At 45.7% G+C, this 25,884-nt stretch overlaps 1 protein-coding gene and 1 non-coding gene across 4 annotated transcripts; both read left to right on the top strand.

The window, feature by feature from the left end:
- LOC129822176 (transmembrane protease serine 5-like) lies at positions 1 to 25,839 on the top strand. Of its 3 annotated transcripts, none has more exons than XM_055880226.1 (13): positions 1 to 123; positions 1,350 to 1,500; positions 2,021 to 2,107; positions 2,402 to 2,515; positions 21,712 to 21,853; positions 22,092 to 22,205; positions 22,316 to 22,359; positions 23,752 to 23,914; positions 24,117 to 24,301; positions 24,488 to 24,586; positions 24,734 to 24,876; positions 25,251 to 25,403; positions 25,544 to 25,839. In XM_055880226.1, the coding sequence occupies exons 1-13, from the start codon at positions 121 to 123 to the stop codon at positions 25,550 to 25,552; spliced, it is 1,407 nt and encodes a 468-aa protein (XP_055736201.1). In that variant the 5' UTR covers positions 1 to 120; the 3' UTR covers positions 25,553 to 25,839. The 3 variants fall into 3 exon arrangements, with proteins under 3 accessions (XP_055736201.1, XP_055736202.1, XP_055736203.1); XM_055880227.1 differs by having other exon boundaries at positions 21,718 to 21,853; XM_055880228.1 differs by lacking the exons at positions 21,712 to 21,853; positions 22,092 to 22,205; positions 22,316 to 22,359.
- trnaa-ugc (transfer RNA alanine (anticodon UGC)) lies at positions 7,245 to 7,320 on the top strand. The gene has a single exon. It is a non-coding gene; the product is annotated as a tRNA-Ala (tRNA).
- Positions 25,840 to 25,884: the final 45 nt, after the last annotated feature.

Consider the following 25,884-nt stretch of genomic DNA (forward strand, 5'->3'; position numbering starts at 1 on the left):
ATAGTCGACCAGCTGCGAGCGGAGCGCATCTCTGTCTCTAACCTAACACAGGCCTACAGATGAACGCTGAAGAGCCCACTACCACACTCTCCTCTGGACAACAGAACATACAAGGGAAACATGGTAAGACTCCAGGCATATCCATATATCTATGTCTCTCTCTTTACCCCTATTTACTTTCATTATCACCTTGATACCTTCTCTGTTGCCCTCTGTCTTTAGGCTATCGACTCACTCATTGAGTGTCAACATCACTGACAACAGATGTTGTTTTCATAATGCCTCTGTCTATTTACTGTACATGTACTAGCTGTCTTGCATGTTGTTTAACAACAACTATGATGATTTATTAATGGTTTTTAATAATCTATTGTCAATCCTCATAATGTATTTCAAGTACATGTACATTGTGTACTTTTTACTAATGTAATGTATTATCTGCTAGACAGCTAGAGGATAACTTAAAGAGAAATATATGCATACAGTGCATGCTTTGGGTTAAAAACAGCTGTTGATTATATGGGTAAATTACAATGTTTAAGCATCATGTTGGAGTAGATGGTTTTTAGATGGGATTTGTAAATATATAATGCCATCCTATTTTCCTACAATATCTCATTGCATGAGCTAGAAATTCCCTGTAGCATTTGACATTTTTGGTTTTAATTATGTCTTGCAATAGAAAACAATTGTAGGTAGTCTGATTCACCTGCATGTGAAATACCTGCTGCATAGGTCTGGTACTGTGTAGAGTAAATTGTATTTATTTGTTTTATTTAACCTTTATTTAACTAGGCAAGTCAGTAAAGAACAAATCCTTATTTACAACGATAGCCTTTCCAGGCCAAACCCTAACCCAGACGACGCTAGGCCAATTGTGCGCCGCCCTATAGAACTCCCAATCACGGCCGGTTGTGATACAGCCTGGAATCTAACCAGGGTCTGTAGCGTTTCTAGCACTGAGATGCAGTACCTTAAACCGCTGCGCCACTCGGGAGCCCCAAATCCATATGTCTGCAGCACAAGTATGACACGTTGGCTGGGATTCTCACACATGGCTATGAATGATACATTGTGCTTCAGTTCACACACCTGGACACCTGTGACATTATCTACGCACCTTTACATACCTGCCATTCAAATTCCATACACCTGGACAAACCCTCCGGAGATCTCTTGTTTCACAGTCATCCTAATTAAATCTGTTTGATAAAGGGGATGAATAAGGAGGCGTCCGTGTGTGTAGAAGGGGAGGAGTAGTCAGCCAAGAAGAATAGGTTATCTTCATATCCAGTGTTCCAGAAGACTGATATGAATAGTGTGTGTTGCATTCATCACATCTGTTGCAGAATCTTGATGGAGATACATTATCTGCGATTGAGAACCCTGCGGCTGTCAGTCATTCTTTCCACCCAGAGAAGACAGGAGTGGGAGAGGCCCGAGTAGCTCAGAGTCAGAGCTGCCATGCCTGGCTGAGAGGAATCCACTCTACAAACCACAGTAAGGTCAATGCCTGGGTGGTGCACTGTCTAATAGGGCTGAAACCACAGGCTATCATTAGTTGACAACATTATCCAATTAGTACACAAATAAGGCATGCTATTGTAACAGTTTAACTTTAGTCCTTATACTGTTACACTATATAGTCTAATCTAATTAGAGAATATAGCAGCATTAAGCTTCAGTACTTTAGTATCTCATTGTCTTAAGTTAAAGTTGTACAGTAAACATCTACCCCTCACAGCTGCCATGCAGACTTTATATACTGTAAATCAGTTGATTATGACACTGCCTGTGAAATGTTAAGCCTTCATCTTTGTCACTGGTCAAGTTCCCTACATGTGGTATGCTTTGTTCACATCCTTAGTTGTGTGCAAGTTGTAGACTGTTTAATGGCTGTTACATGCTGTGTCGCTATCTCTTCCACTCTATGTCAGTGTGACAGACAGCTAACATGCCTTTTATCAGTATACCTAGGCCAGTTGATATCTTATCAGTGTCTAATTCAGCTGTTCTCCAGTGTCAGCCAATAGACTGGTGAGAGTACTGGCTGCTGTGTGTGCAGTAGGACTTCTGGGAGGCTTAGCAGTCGGAGTGTGGTTCCTAGGTGAGACATCCTTCAAGTGTCAAATCATGGAGTGTGAAGAGAATGATGACATGTTCAATGTTCTAATGTTTGTGCAATACAGATTCCTTGCTGTGGTGGATGAAAAACAGAAGTAGCCCGACATGTCAGAATATAGAACACTGTATTTGAATGTTTTACAATGAGTCTGTTATAGCTGATTAACTATGCATGATAATCATGTCTCACACAATGACAGAGCTCGATTAAGATCATCTGTTTCACATCCACTACGACTATAATTCACTCTGCATGTTGTTGTTTCCCCTCCCACAGTCAGGTTGTTGTTGAGGCCTACCTCTTCCCAGAGTCCAGCAGGGCTAGGGGACACCAAGGAGACGTCCTTCTGTAACGTGACTGAGGACATCTCTGTGGCTGACCCCAGGAAAGGTCTGTGCCTCTCAGCCCCTCACTCACCACAGAGATGTCATCTTGGCTGTGTGATTGTCTATGTCCCAAATAACAGCGTGTTCCTATGTAGAGACCCATAAGCTCCAGTCAAAAGTAGTGCACTAAATAAGGTATACAGCGCCTTCAGAAAGTATTCACACCCCTTTACTTTTTCCACCGTTTTTTGTGTTACAGCCTGAATTTAAAATGGATTAAATGTAGATTGTTTTTGTCACTGGCCTGCACACAATAGCCCATAAAGTCAAAGTAGAATTATGTTTTTCAAAAAAATATATGTTTATTACAAATAAAAGCTGAAATGTCTTGAGTAAATATGTATCCAACACCTTTGTTATGGCTAGCCTAAATAAGTTCACGAGTAAAATGTGCTTAACAAGTCACATAATAAGTTGCATGGACTCACTCTGTGTGCTATAATAGTGTTTCAAATGATTTTTGAATGACTACGTCATCTCTATACTCCACACACGTGTCCCTCAGTCGAGCAGTAAATTTGAAACACAGATACCACAAAGACAAAGACCAGGGAGGTTTTTCAATGCCGCGCAAAGAAGGGAACATATTTGTAGATGGGTAAAAATTAAATAGCAGACATTGAATATCCCTTTGAGCATGTTGGAGTTATTAATTAGGCTTTGGATGGTGTATTAATACACCCAGTCACTACAAAGATACAGGTGTCCTTCCTAACTCAGTTGCCGGAGAAGAAGGAAACCGCTCAGGGATTAACGTTCCTGCAGGCTAAGCTCCAATTGTTGTCTGCATTGTGGAGCTGTAGGGCATTATATAGCCACCTGCCCAGTAAAGAGACCTGAAGCCTTAGTAGGTACAAGTACTCTGGTGAGTCTGACTGGGAACCCTCTGTCCCATTACCTAAACTCCTTTATGTGAGCTTGCTGTTGGGAGACCAGTCTAAGTCTCTCCGGGAGCTTATTGACTCTGGGGCAGATGAGTTTCATGGATGCTACCCTGGTATCAGAACTAAGTATCCCAACTCAACTCCTCTCTGTTCCCATGGATGCCAAGGCACTAGACTAGACCGCTCCACTGGTAGAGTCACGCACAGCACAGTTCCCATTAATATGCTGTTATCTGGAAATCACAGTGAGTCAATTCAGCTCCTCCTCATTGAGACCCCTCACATGCCTGTTTTGGGTTTTTCTTGGCTCCAGAAGCACAACCCAGATAATGACTAGTGGTTCCATCCTGGGTTGGAGCTCGTTCTGCCATTCACACTGCCAGGCACAGCCTTCTCCGAAACATCTGCCTCCAGGGTTAAGTACGTTCTTGGATCTCTCTGCCGTGGCCGCAGAGTATCATGACCTCCTGGAGGTTTTCAGCAAGGCCCGTGCTACCTCCCTTCCTCCACATCGTCCTTATGATTGTGCTATTGACCTCCTTCCGGGCACCACACCGCCTCGAGGCCAGCTGTATTCTCTGTCTGGTCCTGAGACCAAGGCCATGGAGGAGTACATCGAGGACTCACTGGTTGTTGGGAGCATTCGCCCTTCTGCCTCTCCTGCCGGTGCAGGATTCTTCTTTATGGGGAAGAATGACAAGACCCTGCGTCCATGTATTGATTACCGGGGCCTCAATGACATTATGATTAATAATCGGTACCCTCTACCACTCCTCTCCTCAGCTTTTGAACCTCTCTAGGGGGCTACTATCTTTTCCAAACTGGACCTTTGAAATGCCTATCACCTTGTGCGGATACGCAAACGAGACGAGGGGAAGACAGCTTTCAACACTGTCAGTGTAAACTATGAGTACCTGGTTATGCAGTTTGGATGGCATAACCAGCTACTCATAGTGCCCTGGTCAACGATGTGCTCCGGGACATGTTGAAACGTTTTGTTTTTGTCTACCTCGACGACATCCTGGTTTTCTCTCGTTCTGCTCAGGAACACATTCTCCATGTTCGACAGGTCCTTCAGCGCCTCCTGGAGAATCAGTTGTTTGTAAAGGCTGAGAAGTGTGAGTTCCACTGCTCCACTATCTCCTTTCTGGGATAAATTATTGTTGAGGGGAATGTTCAGATGGATGCCAAGAAGGTGAGCACGGTGCTGGATTGGCCCCAGCCCACATCCAGGGTGCAGCTACAACGGCTTCTGGGATTTGCACATTTCTACCGCCGTTTCATTCGGGGCTAAGGCAACCTGGCGGTTCCCCTCTCTGCACTCACCTCTCCCAAGGTACCATTCATATAGACTCCAGCAGCGGACAAGGCTTTTGGGGATCTAAAGCAACAATTTACTACTGCTGCCATCCTTCCGACGTGGGAGTAGGGCCGTTCTTTCTCAGCGATCCGTCCAGGACCAAAAGCTTCATCCTTGTGCCTTCATGTCCCATCGTCTCAACTCTGCAGAGAGGAACTAGGATGTTGGGAGCCGATAACTCCTAGCTGTTAAGATGGTTCTGGAGGAGTGGAGACACTGGCTGGAAGGAGCGGAACATCCATTTCTGGTATGGACGCATCATAAGAATTTAGAATACCTCCGCACTGCCAAGCGCGTCAACCCAAGCTAACTGTCAATGCTTCTGGTGGCCCACCATGGTTCCTGATGTCTCGGCCTTCATTGCCGCATGCATGGTGTATGCGCAAAGCAAGACTCCGCGGCAAGCTCCGTCTGGCCTCCTACAGCCACCCCCTGTCCCTCTTCGCCCCTGGTCCCATATTTTCATGGATTTTGTCACTGGGATTCCTCCGTCAGATGGCAACACCACCATCCTGACAGTAGTTGACAGATTCTCCAAGGCCGCCCATTTCATCCCTCTTCCGAAGTTACCTTCAGCCAAGGAGACGGCCCAGCTTATGGTAAAGCACGTCTTCCAAATCTATGGACTCCCGGTTGACATTGTCTAGGACTGGGGTCCTCAGTTTTCGTCCCAATTCTGTAAGGCGTTCTGCACTCTTATCGGGTCATCAGCCAGCCTGTCCTCTGGGTTTCATCCCCAATCTAACGACCAGTCGGTGCGAGCCAATCAGGATATGGAGACGGCACTCCGGTGTCTTGTTGCCAGTAACCCCACCACCTGGAGTCAGCAACTGGTCTGGGTGGAATATGCCAGGAACATTCTCCCCTGCTCGGCTACAGCACTATCCCCCTTCGAATGCTCCATGCGGTATCAGCCCCCGCTCTTCCCAGAGCAAGAAGTTGAGGTCAACATACCTTCAGCCCAGATGTTTGTCCGCCGCTGTCGGCGTACCTGGAAAAGAGCTTGGGTGACTCTTCTCAAGACCCCTTCCAGGTATTGTCGACAAGTGGACCGCCACCGGACTCTGGCTCCTCGCTGTCGGGCAAAGGGTATGGTTGTCCACTCGGGACCTACCCCTCCGGGTAGACTCCCATAAACTTTCCCCTCGTTTCATTGGTCCTTTCCCCATTCCTAGAGTCATCAGTCCCACTGCTGTCCGTCTGCTGTTGCCGCATACCCTCCGTGTTCACCCAACTTTTAAAGTGTCCAGAATTAAGCCCTTGTCACACAGTCCTCTGTCTTCTGTTTCTAGGCCCATCCCTCCCTCCTGTGTCATTGATGGCAAGCCAGCGTATACGGTGAGACGCCTCCTGAAGGTTCAACCACGGGGCAGGGATTTCCAGTACGTGGTTGACTGGGCGGGTTATGGCCCGGAGGAGAGGTGCTGGGTTCCTGCTAAAGACATCCTGGACCCGGCCCTCATTGCCGATTTTCACCGCCGACACCCCGGTCAGCCAGGTATGCGCCCAGGTAGGATGCCAGGTGGCATCCCTAGAGAGGGGAGGGGGGTTACAGTCACTCCCTGATCTGTTTTACATGTCCTTGTGACTGTCTCCACCCCCTCCAGGTGTCGCTTATTTCCCCCGGTGTATTTATCCCTGTGTTTCCTGTCTCTCTGTGCCAGCTCGTCTTGTATGTTCAAGTCAACCAGCATGTTTTTCCCGTGCTCCTCCTTTTTCTATTCTCCTTTTGCTAGTCCTCCCGGCTTTGACCATTGCTTGTTTCTGGACTCTGTATCCGCCTGCCTTGACCTTGAGCCTGCCTGCCACTCTGTACCTCCTGGACTCTGAACAGGTTTTGACTTTTTACCTGTCCACGACCATTCTCTTGCCTACCCATTTGGATTATAATAAATATCAAAGACTCAAACCATCTGCCTCCCGTATCTGCATCTGGGTCTCGCCTTGTGCCCTTATAGTTATGTTCGGTACAAATCCAATACCACACATTACTGAGTGCCACTCTCCATATTTTGGTGGCTGCATCATGTTATGGGTATCATTACGTTTTTCAGGATAGAAAATAAATGGAATGGCGTTGAGCACAGGCAAAACTCCTAGAGGAAAACCTGGTTCAGTCTGCTTTCCACCAGACACTGGGAGATTAATTCACCTTTCAGCAGGACAATAACCTAAAACACAAGGCCACAACTACACTGGAGTTGCTTAGAACGAAGACAGTAAGTGTTCCTGAGTGGCCGAGTTACAGTTTTGACTTTAATCTACTTGAAGAATTTTGAAAAGAATAATGGGCAAATGTTGCACAATCCAGCCGTGGAAAGCTCTTAAAGATTTGCCCAGAAAGACTCACAGCTGTAATCGCTGCCAAAGGTGCTTCTATAAAGTATTGACTCAGGGGTGGGAATACTTATGTAAATTAGATATTTATGAATGACATTTTCAGTAAATGTGCTAACATTTCAAAAAACATGTTTTCACTTTGTAATTATGGTCCCGTGTGGCTCAGTTGGTAGAGCATGGCGCTTGCAACGCCAGGGTTGTGGGTTCGATTCCCACGGGGGACCAGTACAAAAAAGTATGAATGTATGTACTTGTAAGTCGCTCTGGATAAGAGCGTCTGCTAAATGACTTAAATGTAAATGTAAATGTAATGGGGTATTGTGGATGGGCGAATTTTTTTTTAAATTCATTTGGAATTCAGGCTGTAACACAACAAAATGTGGAATAAGTCAAGGGGGTATGAATACTTTCTGAAGGCACTGTAGGGTATGATTTGGGACGCACATGATTGCTCATGCAGAAAGCCCTTCCTAGTAGTTATGTTTTTTTAAATTGTATTTATTTCATTCAACCTTTATTTAACTAGGCAAGTCAGTTAACCTCTAACGCCTCACAAACCCGGATCCGGGAGCCCCCCCATCAAAAAAGCTGACTAGCATAGCCTAGCCTAAAGCCACAGGGATATCATATAATAAAATGTTCATGAAATCACAAGTCCAAGACACCAAATGAAAGATACACATCTTGTGAATCAAGCCATCATTTCTGATTTTTAAAATGTTTTACAGGGAAGACACAATATGTAAATCTATTAGCTAACCACGTTAGCAAAAGACACCACTTCTTTACTCCACCATTTTTTTACTCCATCAGTAGCTATCACAAATTCGACCAAATAAAGATATAAATAGCCACTAACCAAGAAACAACCTCATCAGATGACAGTCTGATAACATATTTATTGTATAGCATATGTTTTGTTGGAAAAATGTGCATATTTCAGGTATAAATCAGAGTTTACCATTGCAGCCACCATCACAACTCTCACCAAAGCGACTAGAATAACTACAGAGACCATCGTGTATTAGCTAATTACTCATCATAAAACATTTCGTAAAAATACACAGCGTACAGCAGATGAAAGACACAGATCGTGTGAATCCAGCCAATATTTCAGATTTTCTAAGTGTTTTACAGCGAAAACACAATATAGCATTATATTAGCTTACCACAATAGCAAACATCACACCAGCATTGATTCAAGGCAAAAATAGCGATAACGTATCAACCACCAAAATATATTAATTTTTTCACTAACCTTCTCAGAATTCTTCAGATGACAGTCCTGTAACATCATATTACACAATGCATATAGAGTTTGTTCGAAAATGTGCATATTTAGCGGCACAAATCGTGCTTATACAATGAGAATAGTGTCCAAAATCTCAAGCAATCTGTCCGGCGCCATCTTGGAAAGGCACCTATTCTTATCGAAAACTATTCATAAACTTGACTAAAAAAATACAGGTTGGACAGCAATTGAAAGACAAATTAGTTCTTAATGCAATCGCTGGGTTAAATTCTTAAAATTAACGTTACTGCGCAATACAGCGTGCGATAAAGCAAGGCTACACTGCAAGTAATGGCGTCTTATGCATTTGACTTTTTTCAACAGAACAATGAATTATCAGCATAAAGACTGCTTACTATTAGCTGAGCTTCCATCAGAATCTTGGGCAAGGTGTCCTTTCTTCAGAACAATCGTCTTTTGGCTGAAAGATGTCCTCTTGTCCTGTCGAATTAGCCGCTAACGTTAGCCACCCACTGGAGAGGAGTCCAACTAGTGAAAGAGCGTCACAAAGAAATCCAGGAAAATCGCAATAAACTGCTATAAGTCGGTTTAAATTAACTACCTTATGATGTCTTTAACACCTATAACGAATAAAAACATGACCGGAGATGTAGAACTACTAAAACGAAAGCGTTTGCAGGACGCCATTGTGATGTCTTCTTGTGCCAGGCGCACCGTTGAAAAGGACGGTACTTCCGTTCCACGGTCTTATATAAGGCCCCAGATTGTGCAATCGACTCCATTCAAATTCTCACCGCTTACTGACATCTAGAGGAAGGCGTATGCAGTGCATGTAGCCCCATAGCTTACATGGGGACTTATAAACTGACCTTAGAACAGGGACCTCGATTTCTGAAATCTCACTCCCTGACAGGAAATGTGCTGCAGAATGAGTTCTGTTTCACTCAGATAAATAATTCAAACGGTTTTAGAAACTAGAGTGTTTTCTATCCAATAGTAATAATAATATGCATATTGTACGAGCAAGAATTGAGTACGAGGCTGTCACGTTCCTGACCTATTTATGTTAGTTTTTGTGTGTTAGTTGGTCAGGACGTGAGGTTGGGTGGGCATTCTATGTTATCTGTTTCTATGTTGGTTTCGGTTTGCCTGGTATGGCTCTTGATTAGAGGCAGGTGGTTTGCGTTTGCCTCTAATTAAGAGTCATATTTAGGTAGGGCATTCTCACTGTTTGTTTGTGGGTGATTGTCTCCTGTGTCAGTATGTTTGTTCGTACCACACTGGACTGTAGCGTTTGTTTGTTTCGTTTTCGTTTCGATGTCGTCTGTTACCTGTACGTAAGTTTATGTTTAGTTATGTAAGTTTATGTTCAGGTCTCGTCAACGTCGTTTTGTTATTTTGTAGTTTTGCAAGTGTTTGTTTCGTTTCGTGTTTCCATCTTTATCGTTGTTTAATAAAGATGGCTTATTTCCCAAAGCCTGCGTTTTGGTCTTCAGATCCCTCTCTCCTCACCTCATCCGAGGATGAGGAGAGCGACACTCGTTACAGAATCACCCACCAACACGCTAAGACCAAGCGGCAAAGGGAAACTAAACGGAGTAAAGGACAGGAGAGAAAGGATTTCTGGACATGGGAGCAAATAATGAATGGAGAAGGTCCCTGGGCTAAGGCAGGAGAAAATCGCCGTCCCAAAGCTGAGCTGGAGGCACGGAGGAGAGCAGAGGCTACCGGGGAGAGGAACCGGAGCTATGAGGGAACGCGTCTGGCACGGAAGCCAAAAAAGCCCGTGAGTAATTCCCAAAAATTTCTTGGGGGGGGGCTAGGAGATAGTGGGCCAAGGGCAGGTAGGAGACCTGCGCCCACTTCCCAGGCTTACCGTGGAGAGCGGGAGTACGGGCAGGCGCCGTGTTACGCAGTAGAGCGCACGGTGTCTCCTGTACGAGTGCATAGCCCAGTGCGGGTTATTCCACCTCCCCGCACTGGGAGGGCTAGATTGGGTATTGAGCCAGGTGTCATGAGGCCGGCTCAACGCGTCTGGTCTCCAGTGCGTCTCCTCGGGCCGGCATACATGGCACCTGCCTTACGCATGGTTTCCCCGGTTCGCCTACATAGGCCGGTGCGGGTTATTCCACCTCCCCGCACTGGTCGGGCAACCGGGAGCATTCAACCAGGTAAGGTTGGGCAGGTTCAATGCTCAAGAGTGCCAGTACGCCTCCACGGTCCGGTATTTCCGGCACCACCTCCCCGCCCCAGCCTAGTACCTACAGTGTATACACTACGCACTAGGCTACCAGTGCGTATCCTGAGCCCTGTTCCTCCTCCACGCACTCTCCCTGTAGTGCGTGTATCTAGCCCGGTGCCTCCAGTTCCGGCCCCACGCACTAAGCTACCAGTGCGTCTCCAGAGCCCTGAACCCACTGTATCTTCTCCCCCTACTAATCCTGATGTGCTTGTCCTCAGCCCGGTGTCACCAGTGCCGGTACCACGCATCAGGGATAGAGTAGGCTTTGAGAATACAGTGTGCCCTGTCCCTGCTCCCCGCACTAGTAGGAAGGTGCTTGTCATTAGCACGGTGCCTCCAGTTCCGGCACCACGCACCAGGTCTACAGTGCGCCATATCCGGCCAGAGCCATCCGTCTCCCCAGCGCCATCTGAGCCATCCGTCTCCCCAGCGCCATCTGAGCCATCCGTCTCCCCAGCGCCATCTGAGCCATCCGTCTCCCCAGCGCCATCTGAGCCATCCGTCTCCCCAGCGCCATCTGAGCCATCCGTCTCCCCAGCGCCGTCTGAGCCATCCGTCTGCCAGGAGCCTGCAAAGCCGCCCGTCTGCCATGAGCCTGCAAAGCCGCCCGTCTGCCATGAGCCTACAGAGCCGTCAGCCAGACAGGAGCCGCTAGAGCCGTCAGCCAGACAGGAGCCGCTAGAGCCGTCAGCCAGACAGGATCTGCCAGAGCCGCCAACCAGACAGGATCTGCCAGAGCCGCCAACCAGACAGGATCTGCCAGAGCCGCCAACCAGACAGGATCTGCCAGAGCCGCCAACCAGACAGGATCTGCCAGAGCCGCCAACCAGACAGGATCTGCCAGAGCCGCCAGCGAGCCATGAGCAGCCAGAGCCGTCAGAGCGCCATGAGCAGCCAGAGCCGTCAGAGCGCCATGAGCGTCGAGAGCCGTCAGCCTGCCATGAGCGTCGAGAGCCGTCAGCCTGCCATGAGCGTCGAGAGCCGTCAGCCTGCCATGAGCGTCGAGAGCCGTCAGCCTGCCATGAGCGTCGAGAGCCGTCAGCCAGCCATGAGCATCGAGAGTCGTCAGTCAGCCATGAGCTGCCCTTCAGCCTGAAAAGGCTAGATACCCAGAACTGCCCATCAGTCCAGAGCTGTCTCTCTGTCCGGAGCTGCCTTTCAGTCCGGAGTTGCCCCTCTATCCTGATCTCCCTCTCTATCTTTATCTACCTCTATAGTCTTATCTATCCCTCTGTCTTGGTTTATCTCTCTGTCCCGGTATTGTCATTATTAGATATGTTATTAGGAGGATTTTGTGGGGGAAGTAAGAGGGTGGACATTCTTGAAGGGAGGGGGCTAGGATGGATTATGGTGGGGTGGGAACCGCGCCCGGAGCCTGAGCCACCACCGTGGTTAGATGCCCACCCAGACCCTCCCCTAGACTTTGTGCTGGTGCGTCCGGAGTTCGCACCTTGTGGGGGGGGTACTGTCACGTTCCTGACCTATTTATGTTAGTTTTTGTGTGTTAGTTGGTCAGGACGTGAGGTTGGGTGGGCATTCTATGTTATCTGTTTCTATGTTGGTTTCGGTTTGCCTGGTATGGCTCTTGATTAGAGGCAGGTGGTTTGCGTTTGCCTCTAATTAAGAGTCATATTTAGGTAGGGCATTCTCACTGTTTGTTTGTGGGTGATTGTCTCCTGTGTCAGTATGTTTGTTCGTACCACACTGGACTGTAGCGTTTGTTTGTTTCGTTTTCGTTTCGATGTCGTCTGTTACCTGTACGTAAGTTTATGTTTAGTTATGTAAGTTTATGTTCAGGTCTCGTCAACGTCGTTTTGTTATTTTGTAGTTTTGCAAGTGTTTGTTTCGTTTCGTGTTTCCATCTTTATCGTTGTTTAATAAAGATGGCTTATTTCCCAAAGCCTGCGTTTTGGTCTTCAGATCCCTCTCTCCTCACCTCATCCGAGGATGAGGAGAGCGACACTCGTTACAGAGGCAGTTTAATTTGGGCACTATTTTTTCCAATGGTGAAACAGCGCCCCCATATTGACAAGAATTAAGAACAAATTCTTACTTACAATGACGGCCTACCAAAAGGCAAAAAGCCTCCTGCAGGGACCAGGGATGGGATTAAAAATTTTAAATAAAAAATATAGGACAAAACACACATCACGACAAGAGAGACAACACAACACTACATAAAGAGAGACCTAAGACAACAATATAGCATGGCAGCAACACATGACAACACATCATGGTAGCAACACAACATGACAACAACATGGTAGCAACACAATATGGCAGCAGCACAGGGTACAAACATTATTGGACACAGACAACAGCACAAAGAGTAATAAGATAGAGACAACAATACATCACAAAAAGCAGCCACAACTGTCAGTAAGTGTGTCCATGATTGAGTCTTCGAATGAAGAGATTGAGATAAAACTGCCCAGTTTGAGTGTTTGTTACAGCTCGTCCAGTCCCTAGCTGCAGCGAACTGAAAAGATGAGCGACCCAGGGATGTGTGTGCTTTGGGGACCTTTAACAGAATGTGATTGGCAGAATGGATGTTGTAGGTAGAGGATGAGAGCTGCAGTAGATATCTCAGATAGGGGCAGTGAGGCCTAAGGGGGTTTTATAAATAAGCATCAACCAGTGGGTCTTGCGACGGGTATACAGAGATGACCAGTTTACAGAAGAGTATCCAGTGCAGTGATGTGTCCTCTAAGGAGCATTGGTGGAAAATCTGATGGCCGAATGGTAAAGAACACCTAGCCGCTCGAAAGCACCCTTATCTGCTGATCTATAAATGATGTCTCCGTAATCTAGCATGGGTAGGATGGTCATCTGAATCAGGGTTAGTTTGGCAGCTGGGGTGAAAGAGGAGTGATTACGATCCAAGTCTAGATTTAACTTTAGCCTGCAGCTTTGATATGTGTTGAGAGAACGACACTGCACCGCCTAGCCATACTCCCAAGTACTTATATGAGGTGACTTCCTCAAGGTCTAAACCCTCAGAGGTAGTAATAACACCTGTGGGAAGAGGGGAATTCTTCTTACCAAACCACATGACATTTGTTTTGGAGGTGTTCAGAACAAGGTTAAGGGTAGAGAAAGCTTTTTGGACACCAAGAAAGCTTTGTAGTAGAGCATTTAACACAAAATCCAGGGAGGGACCAGCTGAGTATAAGACTGTATCATCTGCATATAAATGGATGAGAGAGCTTCCTACTGCCTGAGCTATGTTGTTGATGTAAATTGAGAAAAGTGTGGGACCTAGGATCGAGCCTTGGGGTACTCCCTTGGTGACGGGCAGTAGCTGAGACAGAACATTTTCTGACTTTATACACTGCATTTTTTGAGAGAGGTAGTTAACAAACCAGGCCAAAGACCCCTCAGAGACACCAATACTCCTTAGCCGGCCCACAAGAATGGAACGCTTTGGCCACGTTAAAGGGCTGCAATCCCGGTAACGGGATCGATATGACAACAGCCAGTGAAAGTGCAGGGCACCAAATTCAAAAAACAGAAATCTCATCATTAAAATTCCTCAGACATACATGTGTCTTATACCATTTTAAAGGTAATCTTGTTGTTAATCCCACCAAAGTGTCCGATTTCAAATATGCTTTTCAGCGAAAGCACCACAAACGATTGTTAGGTCACACCAAACCACAATAAGCACAGCCATTTTTCCAGCCAAAGACAGGAGTCACAAAAAGCACAAATAGAGATACAATTAATCACTAACCTTTGATGATCTTCATCAGATGACACTCATAGGACTTTATGTTATACAATACATGTATGTTTTGTTTGATAAAGTTCATATTTATATAAAAAAATCGGAGTTTACATTGGCGCGTTACATTCACTAGTTACAAAAACATCCAATGATTTTGCATAGCCACATCGTTTCAACAGAAATACTCATCATAAATGTAGATGATAATACAAGTTATACACATGGAATTATAGATATACCTCTCCTCAATGCAACCGCTGTGTCAGATTTCAAAAAAACTTTACGGAAAAAGCAAACCATGCAATAATCTGAGACGGCGCTCAGAACAATAGTCAAATTAGCCGCCATGTTGGAGTCAACAGAAACCAGAAATTACATGATAAATGTTTCCTTACCTTTGATGATCTTCATCAGAATGCACTCCCAGGAATCCCAGGTCCACAATAAATGCTTGATTTGTTGATAATGTCCGTTATTTATGTCCAATTAGCTACTTTTGTTAGCGCGTTTGGTAAACAATTCCAAAGTCACGAAGCGCGTTCCCTAAAAGCTGACGAAATGTCCAAAGTTCAGTAACAGTCAGTAGAAACATGTCAAACGATGTATTGAATCAATCTTTAGAATGTTGTTTACATAAATCTTGAATAACGTTCCAACCGGAGAATTACATTGACTTCAGATGAGTGATGGAACAGAGCTCCCTCTTATGTGAACGTGCATGGTGAAAGCATGGTCAGGTCATGGCAGACTTGACTACTTCCTTACTCATTCGGCCCCCCTTCACAGCAGAGGCATCAGACAAAGTTCTACAGACTGTTGACATCTAGTGGAAGCCGTAGGAAGTGAAAACATATTCATATCTCGCTGTGATTTCAATGGGATCTTGGTTGAAAATCTGCCAGCCTAATAATTTCCACTTCCTGTTTGGATTTTTTTCTCAGGTTTCTGCCTGCCATATGAGTTCTGTTATACTCACAGACATAATTCAAACAGTTTTAGAAACTTCAGTCTTTTCTATCCATTACTAATAATAATATGCATATATTAGCAACTATGACTGAGGAGCAGGCTGTTTACTCTGGGCACCTCTGTGCACCTTTCATCCAAGCTACTCAATACTGCCCCTGCAGCCACAAGAAGTTAATAAAAAATAGCAGCACAATATTGCTTAGAATCAAGGGTAATGGTGACATCATTGAGGACCTTTAAGGTTGCAGTGACACATCCATAACCTGAGCGGAAACCAAATTGCATACCTGAGAGAATACTATAGACATCAAGAAAGCCAGTCAGTTGATTTTTTACAAGTTTTTCCAACACTTTTGATAAACAGGGCAAAATAGAAATAGGCAGTTAGAATCAGCTTTATCTCCCCTTTTAAATAAAGGGTGAACCGTGGCTGCCTTCCAAGCAATGGGAAGCTCCCCAGAAAGGAGAGACAGGTTAAGAAGGTTGGAGATAGGCTTGGCGATGATTGGGGCATCAACCTTGAAGAAGAAAGCGTCTAATCTGACCCAGATTTTTTAAGTTTAAGGAGCTCCTTTAGCACCTGGGACTCAGTGACTGCCTGCAGGGAGAAACCTTGTAGTGGGGCAGGGGAAAAAGAGGGGATAGTCGCATTAGAAGGGGTGGGAGATGAGGAAATGTTGGACGGGCAAGGAGGCATGGCTGAGTCAAATAGGAATCCCGACTTAATGAAATGGTGATTAAAGAGCTCAGCCATGTGCTTCTTGTCAGTAACAACCACATCATTAACATTAAGGGACATGGGCAGCTGTGAGGAGGAGGGTTTATTCTCCAGGTCTTTAACCGTTTTACAGAACTTCTTGGTGTTAGACCCACAGAGAGAGAACTGCTCCTTAACCCTTGTGTAGTCTTAACATTCTGCATACTCCCCTTGTCCTAATGGTAAAAAATTACCCTCCTTCACGTATCCCCTAAAATAAAGCATCTTAATTTAATTTTAAACCCCAAATCAAATCATCAAATCAAATGTATTTATATAGCCCTTCTTACATCAGCTGATATCTCAAAGTGCTGTACAGAAACCCAGCCTAAACCCCCAAACAGCAAGCAATGCAGGTGTAGAAGCACGGTGGCTAGGAAAAACTCCCTAGAAAGGCCAAAACCTAGGAAGAAACCTAGAGAGGAACCAGGCTATGAGGGGTGGCCAGTCCTCTTCTGGCTGTGCCGGGTGGAGATTATAACAGAACATGGCCAAGATGTTCAAATGTTCATAAATGACCAGCATGGTCAAATAATAATAATCACAGTAGTTATCGAGGGTGCAGCAAGTCAGCACCTCAGGAGTAAATGTCAGTTGGTTTTTCACAGCCGATCATTGAGAGTATCTCTACCACTCCTGCGGTCTCTAGAGAGTTGAAAACAGCAGGTCTGGGACAGGTAGCACGTCCGGTGAACAGGTCAGGGTTCCATAGCCGCAGGCAGAACAGTTGAAACTGGAGCAGCAGCACGGCCAGGTGGACTGGGGACAGCAAGGAGTCATCATGCCAGATAGTCCTGTGGCATGGTCCTAGGGCTCAGGTCCTCCGAGAGAGAGAAAGAAAGAGAGAAAGAGAGAATTAGAGAGAGCATACTTAAGTTCACACAGGACACCGGATAAGACAGGAGAAGTACTCCAGATATATCAAACTGACCCTAGCCCCCCGACACATAAACTACTGCAGCATAAATACTGGAGGCTGAGACAGGAGGGGTCAGGAGACAAATCTAGTTTGCATTAAGAAAAAACCTGTCATTCTTCACAAACTTTGTGAATACCTGCATTTTCCCTCTTCACAATGCCAAAAGATTGCATTTAATCAGTGGACACCACTCGTGTTTATTACAACACACCTGTCATAATTGTTTTCTTTACTAAAGTAGAGGTTTATTATTATTGCTAAAGATACTGCATAGGTGTAAACTTAATTTTTTCAGCAAGCGATAGCACTTGTATAGCCTAAAAAAGTAGCAGAAATGTGCAGAAAGTGGTTTTGAATGCATTTTATTGAAGGGAAACAATAACAGTCTGGAACTTTTTTGTCAACATAGTGATATATTCTTATATACTGTACAATTAGGAATTCAACTACGAAATACTAATCTTCCCCCATTTTTTTAAACTATTGCCCCTGTAACGGATGTGAAATGGCTAGCTAGTTAGCGGGTACGCGCTACTAGCGTTTCAATCAGTTACGTCACTTGCTCTGAAACCTACAAGTAGTGTTGCCTCTTGCTCTGCAAGGGCCGTGGATTTTGTGGAGCGATGGGTAACGACGCTTCGTGGGTGTCAGTTGTTGATGTGTGCAGAGGGTCCCTGGTTCGCGCCCGAGGTCGGGGCGAGGGGACATACTAAAGTTATACTGTTACATTGATGCTGTTGACCCGGATCACTGGTTGCTGCGGAAAAGGAGGAGGTTGAAAGGGGGGTGAGTGTAACGGATGTGAAATGGCTAGCTAGTTAGCGGGTACGCGCTACTAGCGTTTCAATCAGTTACGTCACTTGCTCTGAAACCTACAAGTAGTGTTGCCCCTTGCTCTGCAAGGGCCACGGCTTTTGTGGAGCGATGGGTAACGACGCTTCGTGGGTGACTGTTGTTGATGTGTGCAGATGGTCCCTGGTTCGCGCCCGTGTCGGGGCGAGGGGACGTACTAAAGTTATACTGTTACACCCCCAACCACAAGATGTATAAACAACAACAATAAATAAGAATAAAATAAGAAAATAGATACAAAACAAAAACGTGAAGAACATAAATAAATCAACTAATTATCACATGTAGGACAGTATGCAAGTGTGTGTGCATGGACGTTGCAGATGTATTTCTCACATGTGCAGCACATAGTATTTGTTTTACAGTCCCTCTTTGGGGGGAAGAATTGGCATCTCCTCCTCTTGCTTGCCCCAGCTGCAGCCTCAGGTGGATCAGGACAAGATTCAGTCCCCTGAACAGCTTTCACAAGCGCTGCAGTGGCTGCTGTGCGGGGGAGACGCTCCCTTCTTTGAATGTGTGGGGTTACAAGCGCCTTTCCCAGCTGCTCCAGGAACACCCTCCTCTTGTTCCGCTTATCTGGCATCCAGGTAGGGTTGACCTTGTTCCATATCACGAAGGCAGTGTATGAGGACATATCAATGATGTTATGGAAAATGACCAGGGGCCAGTGGGCAGTCATCCTCCTGCAGCTGTAAGTTCCATTCACCTTATCCAGGTTGTCCACGTCTCCTTTGTTGTGGTTGTAGCCCAGGATGATGGCTGGCTTCCTGTCCTCACAATCACTGATCTCAGCCATTTTGTGCAATGTGCTCAGGAGGACCACATTCTTGTTCCTCTTTGGGAGGTAAGCAACTAGAGTGGTGGTGAGGGTGTAGGCAAACGTTGATGAGAAGGCCTCTCTCCCCCTTGTTCCGAGGAGTGCAGGGGGGGAGCTCAGGCTCGTTCTTTCTAACTGTGCCAACCATGGTGATCTTCCTCTGCAGGAGCTGCTGGCTGAGTTCATAAGAGGTGAAGAAATTGTCACACGTGACATTGTGCCCCCTCAGTCCATCTGTCACATCAAGCAGAACCCGCATCCCCTGGTTCTTCTCCGGGCCTCCACTGGTCGGCATTGTGTAAACTTGCATCTTCCAAGCGTAGCTGGATTGTGCGTCACAGGCCACCTATATCTTGATGCCATACTTTGCTGGCTTGCTGGGCATATACTGCCGGAAAGGACAGCGACCTTTTGACAAAAGAGATTACTATCAGTAATTAGTATCAGTGTCACAGAAAACAATCACAGAAATCAATGATCTTACAGCAATACATAATACATTTAGCATTGAAAATCACTTACATTACATATTGTAACGGTAGTCTAAGTCGTCCTCCTCAGACGAGGAGAGGCGAGAAGGATCTGAGGACCAATGTGCAGCGTGGTAATTTTCCAAACAAACTAACCGTCACAGTCCTAGCTGGTGCAGACAAAACACAAAGACAGGAAACAACCACCCACACTCCCCAACACAAAACAAGCCACCTATATATGATTCTCAATCAGAGACAACGATTGACAGCTGTCTCTGATTGAGAACCATATTAGGCTGAACACAGAAACAGACGAACTAGACACACAACATAGAATTCCCACCCAGCTCACGTCCTGACCAACACTAAACAAGCAAAACACATAAGAACTCTGGTCAGGACGTTACAGTACCCCCCTCCTGAGGTGCGGACTCCGAACGCACCCCTAAAACTCAAGAGGGCCTGGGTGGGCATCTGTCCGCGGTGGCGGCTCCGGCGCAGGACGAGGACACCACTCCACCACTGTCTTTGTCCCCCTCCTTAGCGTCCTTTGAGTGGCGACCCTCGCCCACGACCTCGGCCTAAGAATCCTCCCCAAGGCCCACACATGATTTAGGAGGTAGCTCAGGACAGAGAGGTAGCTCAGGACAGAGAGGTAGCTCAGGACAGAGAGGTAGCTCAGGACAGAGAGGTAGCTCAGGACAGAGAGGTAGCTCAAGACAGGCTTGGTGCGTGGTGCCGGAACTGGAGGCACCTGACTGAGGACAAGCACTTCAAGCCTAGTGCGGGGAGCAGGGACAGGGCACACTGACCTCTCGAAGCGCACTATATTCCTGGTGCCTGGTACCGGCACTGGTGGCACCGGGCTGAGTGCACGCACATCAGGACGAGTACGGGGAGAAACAACAGTGTGCACAGGACTTAGGAGACGTACATGTGGCTTAGTGCGCGGTGCCGGAACTGGAGGCACTGGGGTTACTGGGCTGGGGCGGGGAGGTAGTGCCGGAAATACCGGACCGTGAAGGCGTACTGGCTCCCTTGAGCACCGAGCCTGCCTAACCCTACCTGGTTGAATGCTCCCCGTCGCCCGACCAGTGCGGGGAGGTGGAATAACCCGCACCGGGCTATGTAGGCGAACCGGGGACACCATGCGTAAGGCTGGTGCCATGTAAGCCGGCCCGAGGAGACGCACTGGAGACCAGACTCGTTGAGCCGGCCTCATGACACCTGGCTCAATGCCCAATCTAGCCCTACCAGTGCGGGGAGGTGGAATAACCTGCACTGGGCTATGCACTCGTACAGGAGACACCGTGCGCTCTACTGCGTAACACAGCGCCTGCCCGTACTCCCGCTCTCCACGGTAAGCCTGGGAAGTGGGCGCAGGTCTCCTACCTGCCCTTGGCCCACTACCTCTTAGCCCTCCCCCAATAAATTTTTGGGGTCTCCTCTCGGACTTCCAGCCACGTCTCCTAGCTGCCTCCTCATACCACCGCCTCTCTGCTTTCGCTGCCTCCAGCTCAGCTTTGGGATGGCGATATTCTCCCGGCCGTGCCCATGGACCTCTCCCATCCAATATCTCCTCCCAAGTCCATGATACCTGTGTAGAATCCTGCTCGAACTCACGCCGCTTGGTTCTGGATTGGTGGGTGATTCTGTAACGGCTTTCCTCTTCCTCTTCATCAGAAGAGGAGGAACATGGATTTAACCAAGGCGCAGCGGAGTTTGTCGACATGATTTATTAAAGAAAAACACGAACTCGACTAATACACTAACAAAAACAAATAAACGGTGTAGACAGACCTAGACAACGAACTTACATAAAACATGAAGAACGCATGAATAGAGAAAATAGGCTACACAAATGAACGATGAACAAACAAAACCGAAAACAGTCCCGTGTGGCGCAACAACATACACAAACACAGGAGACAATCACCCACAACGAACACTGTGAAAACACCTACCTAAATATGACTCTTAATTAGAGGAACGCCAAACACCTGCCTCTAATTAAGAGCCATACCAGGCAACCCATAAACCAACATAGAAACAGAAAACATAGAATGCCCACCCAAACTCACGTCCTGACCAACTAACACATATAACAAACTAACAGAAATAGGTCAGGAACGTGACAGCTCAGTCACATTAGCGGTGTGGTCAGCATGTTAGCCCTTGGCAAAGCAGACGCTCGTTGGCACGCGCGAGCAGTGTGGGTGCAATAATTGAATAACATGTATGTTTAAATTTATTTTGCAACTCTCAGGCACTTGATGCGAGCGGTGTGGTCAGCATGTCAGTAATGACCAACACATCTGGATTGGAGCTGTGTAATTTAAACCATGTGTTTATATAACAGCTATAATTGTCTTTATAACAGTACATATGTTAATTAATACATTCTTTAACAACTTCTACATGGTCACAGTCAGTGGAGAGGAGTGGAGACTGTCTATCGACCGACATCAAAACATGAAATAATGATCTGTTTATATTGACTACATTATTTATTGGATATAAGCTGCTTAACATTTCCCTCTCAAACAAGACCACAGTTCATTACTGTTGATCTAGTTGGTCTCTGGAGGGATTATTTTCTATCAATCAGGTTCAGTGTTTTACAGAATCAGCCCGGAGAACTCTCTCTTGGAGATCCAGTTAGAGAAGGTTCCCACCTGGCTGCCTGTGTGCTATGAGAGATGGAACTCTTCCCTGGGGACCCTGGTCTGCCGCCAGCTGGGATATCTAAGGCTAGTCTACTAAGACCACTTTCTTATTACAAAGCCCAAGCATCTTGGGAACATACTAGGCCATTCAACTAACCATAAGGCTGATTGCTCCCAGTTAATGATGGATTATTTAATGCTCTGTTAATACCTCATTTATAGGCTTGCCTTATGCCCCATAGATCAGACATTACTTTTTAAAAGGGATACTCCCATCTTGCCTGCTTTTATAGAAGCTATAACTGATTTATTTTCTTTCCAGACTGACCAAGCAAAAAGGGGTGAACTTAACCGACATTGGACCAAACTACACAGATGGCTTTATACAGATTACCTCCGAACACAAGAGCAGCCTGGAAAATATATGGCAGTTAAGGTACGGCAGCTGTCTGAGGAGATAATACATTACCTAGTGATGCAGAAAAAATGGATGTGCTACAACAAAGTTATCAAGGTTTTCTAATGTACCTATTTGTTTTTATTTAGGGGGAGTTGCGTCACAGGGAAGGTTATAGCTTTGAAATGTTTTGGTAAGTTTCATTGGTAGGAACACCTTCTCTTTCCATGACATAGAATGACCAGGTGAATCCTGGTGAAGGCTATAATCCCTTATTGATGTCACTTGTTAAATCCAGTTCAATCAGTGTAGATGAAGAGGAGGAGACAGGTTGAAGAAGGATTTTTAAGCCTTGACACAATTGAGACATGGATTGTGTATGTGGGTGAACGGGCAAGACAAAATATTTAAGTGCCTTTGAACAGGGTATGGTAGTAGGTACGAGGCGCACGGGTTTGAGCATGTCAAGAACTGCAACACTGCTGGGTTTTTCACTCTCAACAGTTTCCCGTGTGTATCAAGAATGGTCCACCCCCCAAAGGACATCCAGGTAACTTGACACAACTGCGGGAAGCATTGGAGTCAACATGGGCCAGCATCCCCGTGGAACGCTTTCGACACCTTATAGAGTCCATGCCCTGATGAATTGAGGCTGTTCTGAGGGCAAAAGGGGGTGGAAATCAATATTAAAAAGCTGCTCCTAATGTTTTGTACACTCAGTATATACTGTAGGGTGATGAGTTATCTCAATACAATGTATGTAAAGTGATCTGGGTAAAAGATGTTCTTTACCATTCGGCCATCAGATTTTTCCCGCTCCTTATAGGACACATCACTGCACTCTATACTCTTCTGTAAACTGGTCATCTCTGTATACCTGTCGCAAGACCCACTGGTTGATGCTTATTTATAAAACCCTCTTAGGCCTCACTCCCCCTATCTGAGATATCTACAGCAGCTCTCATCCGCTACATACAACACCCATTCTGCCAATCACATTCTGTTAAAGGTCCCCAAAGGTCCCCATCCCTGGGTCGCTCATCTTTTCAGTTCGCTGCAGCTAGGGACTGGATGATCTGCAACAAACACTCAAACTGGACAGTTTTATCTCAATCTCTTCATTCAAAGACTCAATCATGGACACTCTTACTGACAGTTGTTGCTGCTTTTTGTGATGTATTGTTGTATCTACCTTTTTGCCCTTTGTGCTGTTGTCTGTGCCCAATAATGTTTGTACCCTGTGCTGCTGCCATATTGTGTTGCTACCATGTTGTTGTCATGTTGTGTTGCTACCATGCTGTGTTGTCATGTGTTGCTGCCATGCTATGTTGCTGTCTTAGGTCTCTCTTTATGTAGTGTTGTGTTGTCTCTCTTGTCGTGATGTGTGTTTTGTCCTATATTTTTATTTAATTTATTTTTTATTTTTAATCCCAGCCCCCGTCCCTGCAGGAGGCCTTTTGCCTTTTGGTAGGCCGTCATTGTAAATAAGAATTTGTTCTTAACTGACTTGCCTAGTTAAATAAAGGTTAAATAAATAAATATAATTTAAAAAATGCCTTCATGTTTGTTTCCTGTGCCTGTGTAGAGTGTGGGACGCGTGCTAAGCTGCCCAGGATAATTGGGGGAGTGGAGGCTACCTTGGGAAGGTGGCCCTGGCAAGTCAGTCTCTACTACAGCAACCGACACACCTGTGGAGGCACCATCATCACCAGCCAATGGGTGGTCACCGCAGCCCACTGTGTGCACAAGTAAGACCCCCAAGGACCCCTTGGGATAAGAGGTTAGATGTTTGAGGTCAAAGGTCACTGACTCATGACAGTGTAGTGATGACTAGGGACAGTAATAGCTCTCACTTTATTTTGCGCAAAGTCAGTTATATTTTATGCAATTGAGAATTGGAGAGCCATCTATCCGATATAAATTGCTTCATCTCTTTTTTTCACATTCCAGCTATAGGCTACCACAGGTGTCCAGTTGGGTGGTCTACGCTGGTATTGTCACACGCAGTTCAGCTAAAATGGCTCAGTACATTGGATATGCAGTGGAAAAGATCCTCTACAACAAGAACTACAATCCCAGGAGCCACGACAATGACATTGCTCTAATGAAACTGCGAACCCCACTGAATTTCTCAGGTCACAGGGAACTTGATTGCTTCTGTTTTGAATGCACCACATAGTCCTTTGGCTGACTGGAACACTCAACTATATTATTACAGCAATCAGTTCCAAACCATGTTCCAATATTACTGAAATTAACTTCAAAATCCACCTACACTGTTTTCTAATATTCTTAATATTCTCTTAAATTTTATTTTTTAGATACCATCAGGCCTATTTGTCTGCCACAGTACGAGCGTGATCTTCCAGGAGGAACACAGTGCTGGATCTCTGGCTGGGGCTACACTCAACCGGATGATGGTATGACTATGTTAAATTAATAATATAACTTAAATAGAAGAATTTCATGTATCTCTATCAATGGTTCAATGTTTTTTTCATAGCACAAAGTCAGTCAAGTCCTAAAAATAAGAGGTATATTTACATTAGTTTGACTTTCTTTGACAGTTCTCATCCCTGCCACGCTAAAAGAAGCTCCGGTTCCACTGATAAGCACCAAGAAATGCAACAGTTCCTGCATGTACAATGGAGAGATCACCCCCCGCATGCTCTGTGCTGGATACACCGAGGGCAAAGTGGACGCATGTCAGGTTAGTTCATAAAACATACCTGAGTTCTTCCTCCTGTGGCTTGTTTTATGAAGAGATTTACCAAAGGTCAGAGAGTTGTTTCTTACAAAAGTAGAATTGGTTCTTGATAATGAGAATATTTTCCCCCAGGTCTCACCATTACTGTTCTGAATTATCAAAGACAAAGCTCATTAGGCATGCGGGCACACCAGCTTTATTCAATGTCCAACCGATCAAATTCACTTGAGCTCAGGTTTCAGTATTTCACAATATCCCAACCCATAATCCCTAAATCACTGTGACTTAACAATATCTCAACCCCTAGCAATCAGTGTGGTGGTCTGGTAACCAGTGTGATTGACAGCAGTGTGTATCTGCTCCTGTCCTCTTCCCAGGGGGACAGTGGGGGTCCTCTGGTCTGTCAAATTGACAATGTATGGAGACTGGTGGGCGTGGTGAGCTGGGGTACAGGCTGCGCTGAGCCCAACCACCCCGGAGTCTACACCAAGGTGGCCGAGTTCCTCGGCTGGATCTACGACATGATTGAGGTAACCTTAAATTAACTCTTCGTTGCATAGGTCTACGTGTTGATTTTTTTTACATATCAGGAACACATCAGCTGTGCACTTCTTTTTCTCCTCCTGAAATTGCATAATACTGTATGTTACATTTGTTTATCCATCCACAGAGCTACTGAGGAGGAAGAGGAATAAGACAACGGATGATCAGGGAGACTCATGTATGACCAGAACAGGCCTAGAGCAAACTGAAACATAAGATGCCCCTGACATTCTTCCTCCTGTACTATATCTGTCATTTTACCTCCTTATAATGGCCATGTTTATTGCAGAAATGCATACATTATTTAGGAAATAATTTTATACTATGTGTTTGTCATACATTTTATTTTTAGCACCTGAATGAGAACATATTTCTATCATATATTTGTCTTGTAATGAAAATAAATGATGCTTCATAATTAAACATGTCCATTGTTTACTCTGGTGTGATGAAAGAGGTTTATGTGTC

This window comes from Salvelinus fontinalis, chromosome 24 (genome assembly GCF_029448725.1).
Source record: "Salvelinus fontinalis isolate EN_2023a chromosome 24, ASM2944872v1, whole genome shotgun sequence".
NCBI classification, from domain to species: domain Eukaryota; kingdom Metazoa; phylum Chordata; class Actinopteri; order Salmoniformes; family Salmonidae; genus Salvelinus; species Salvelinus fontinalis.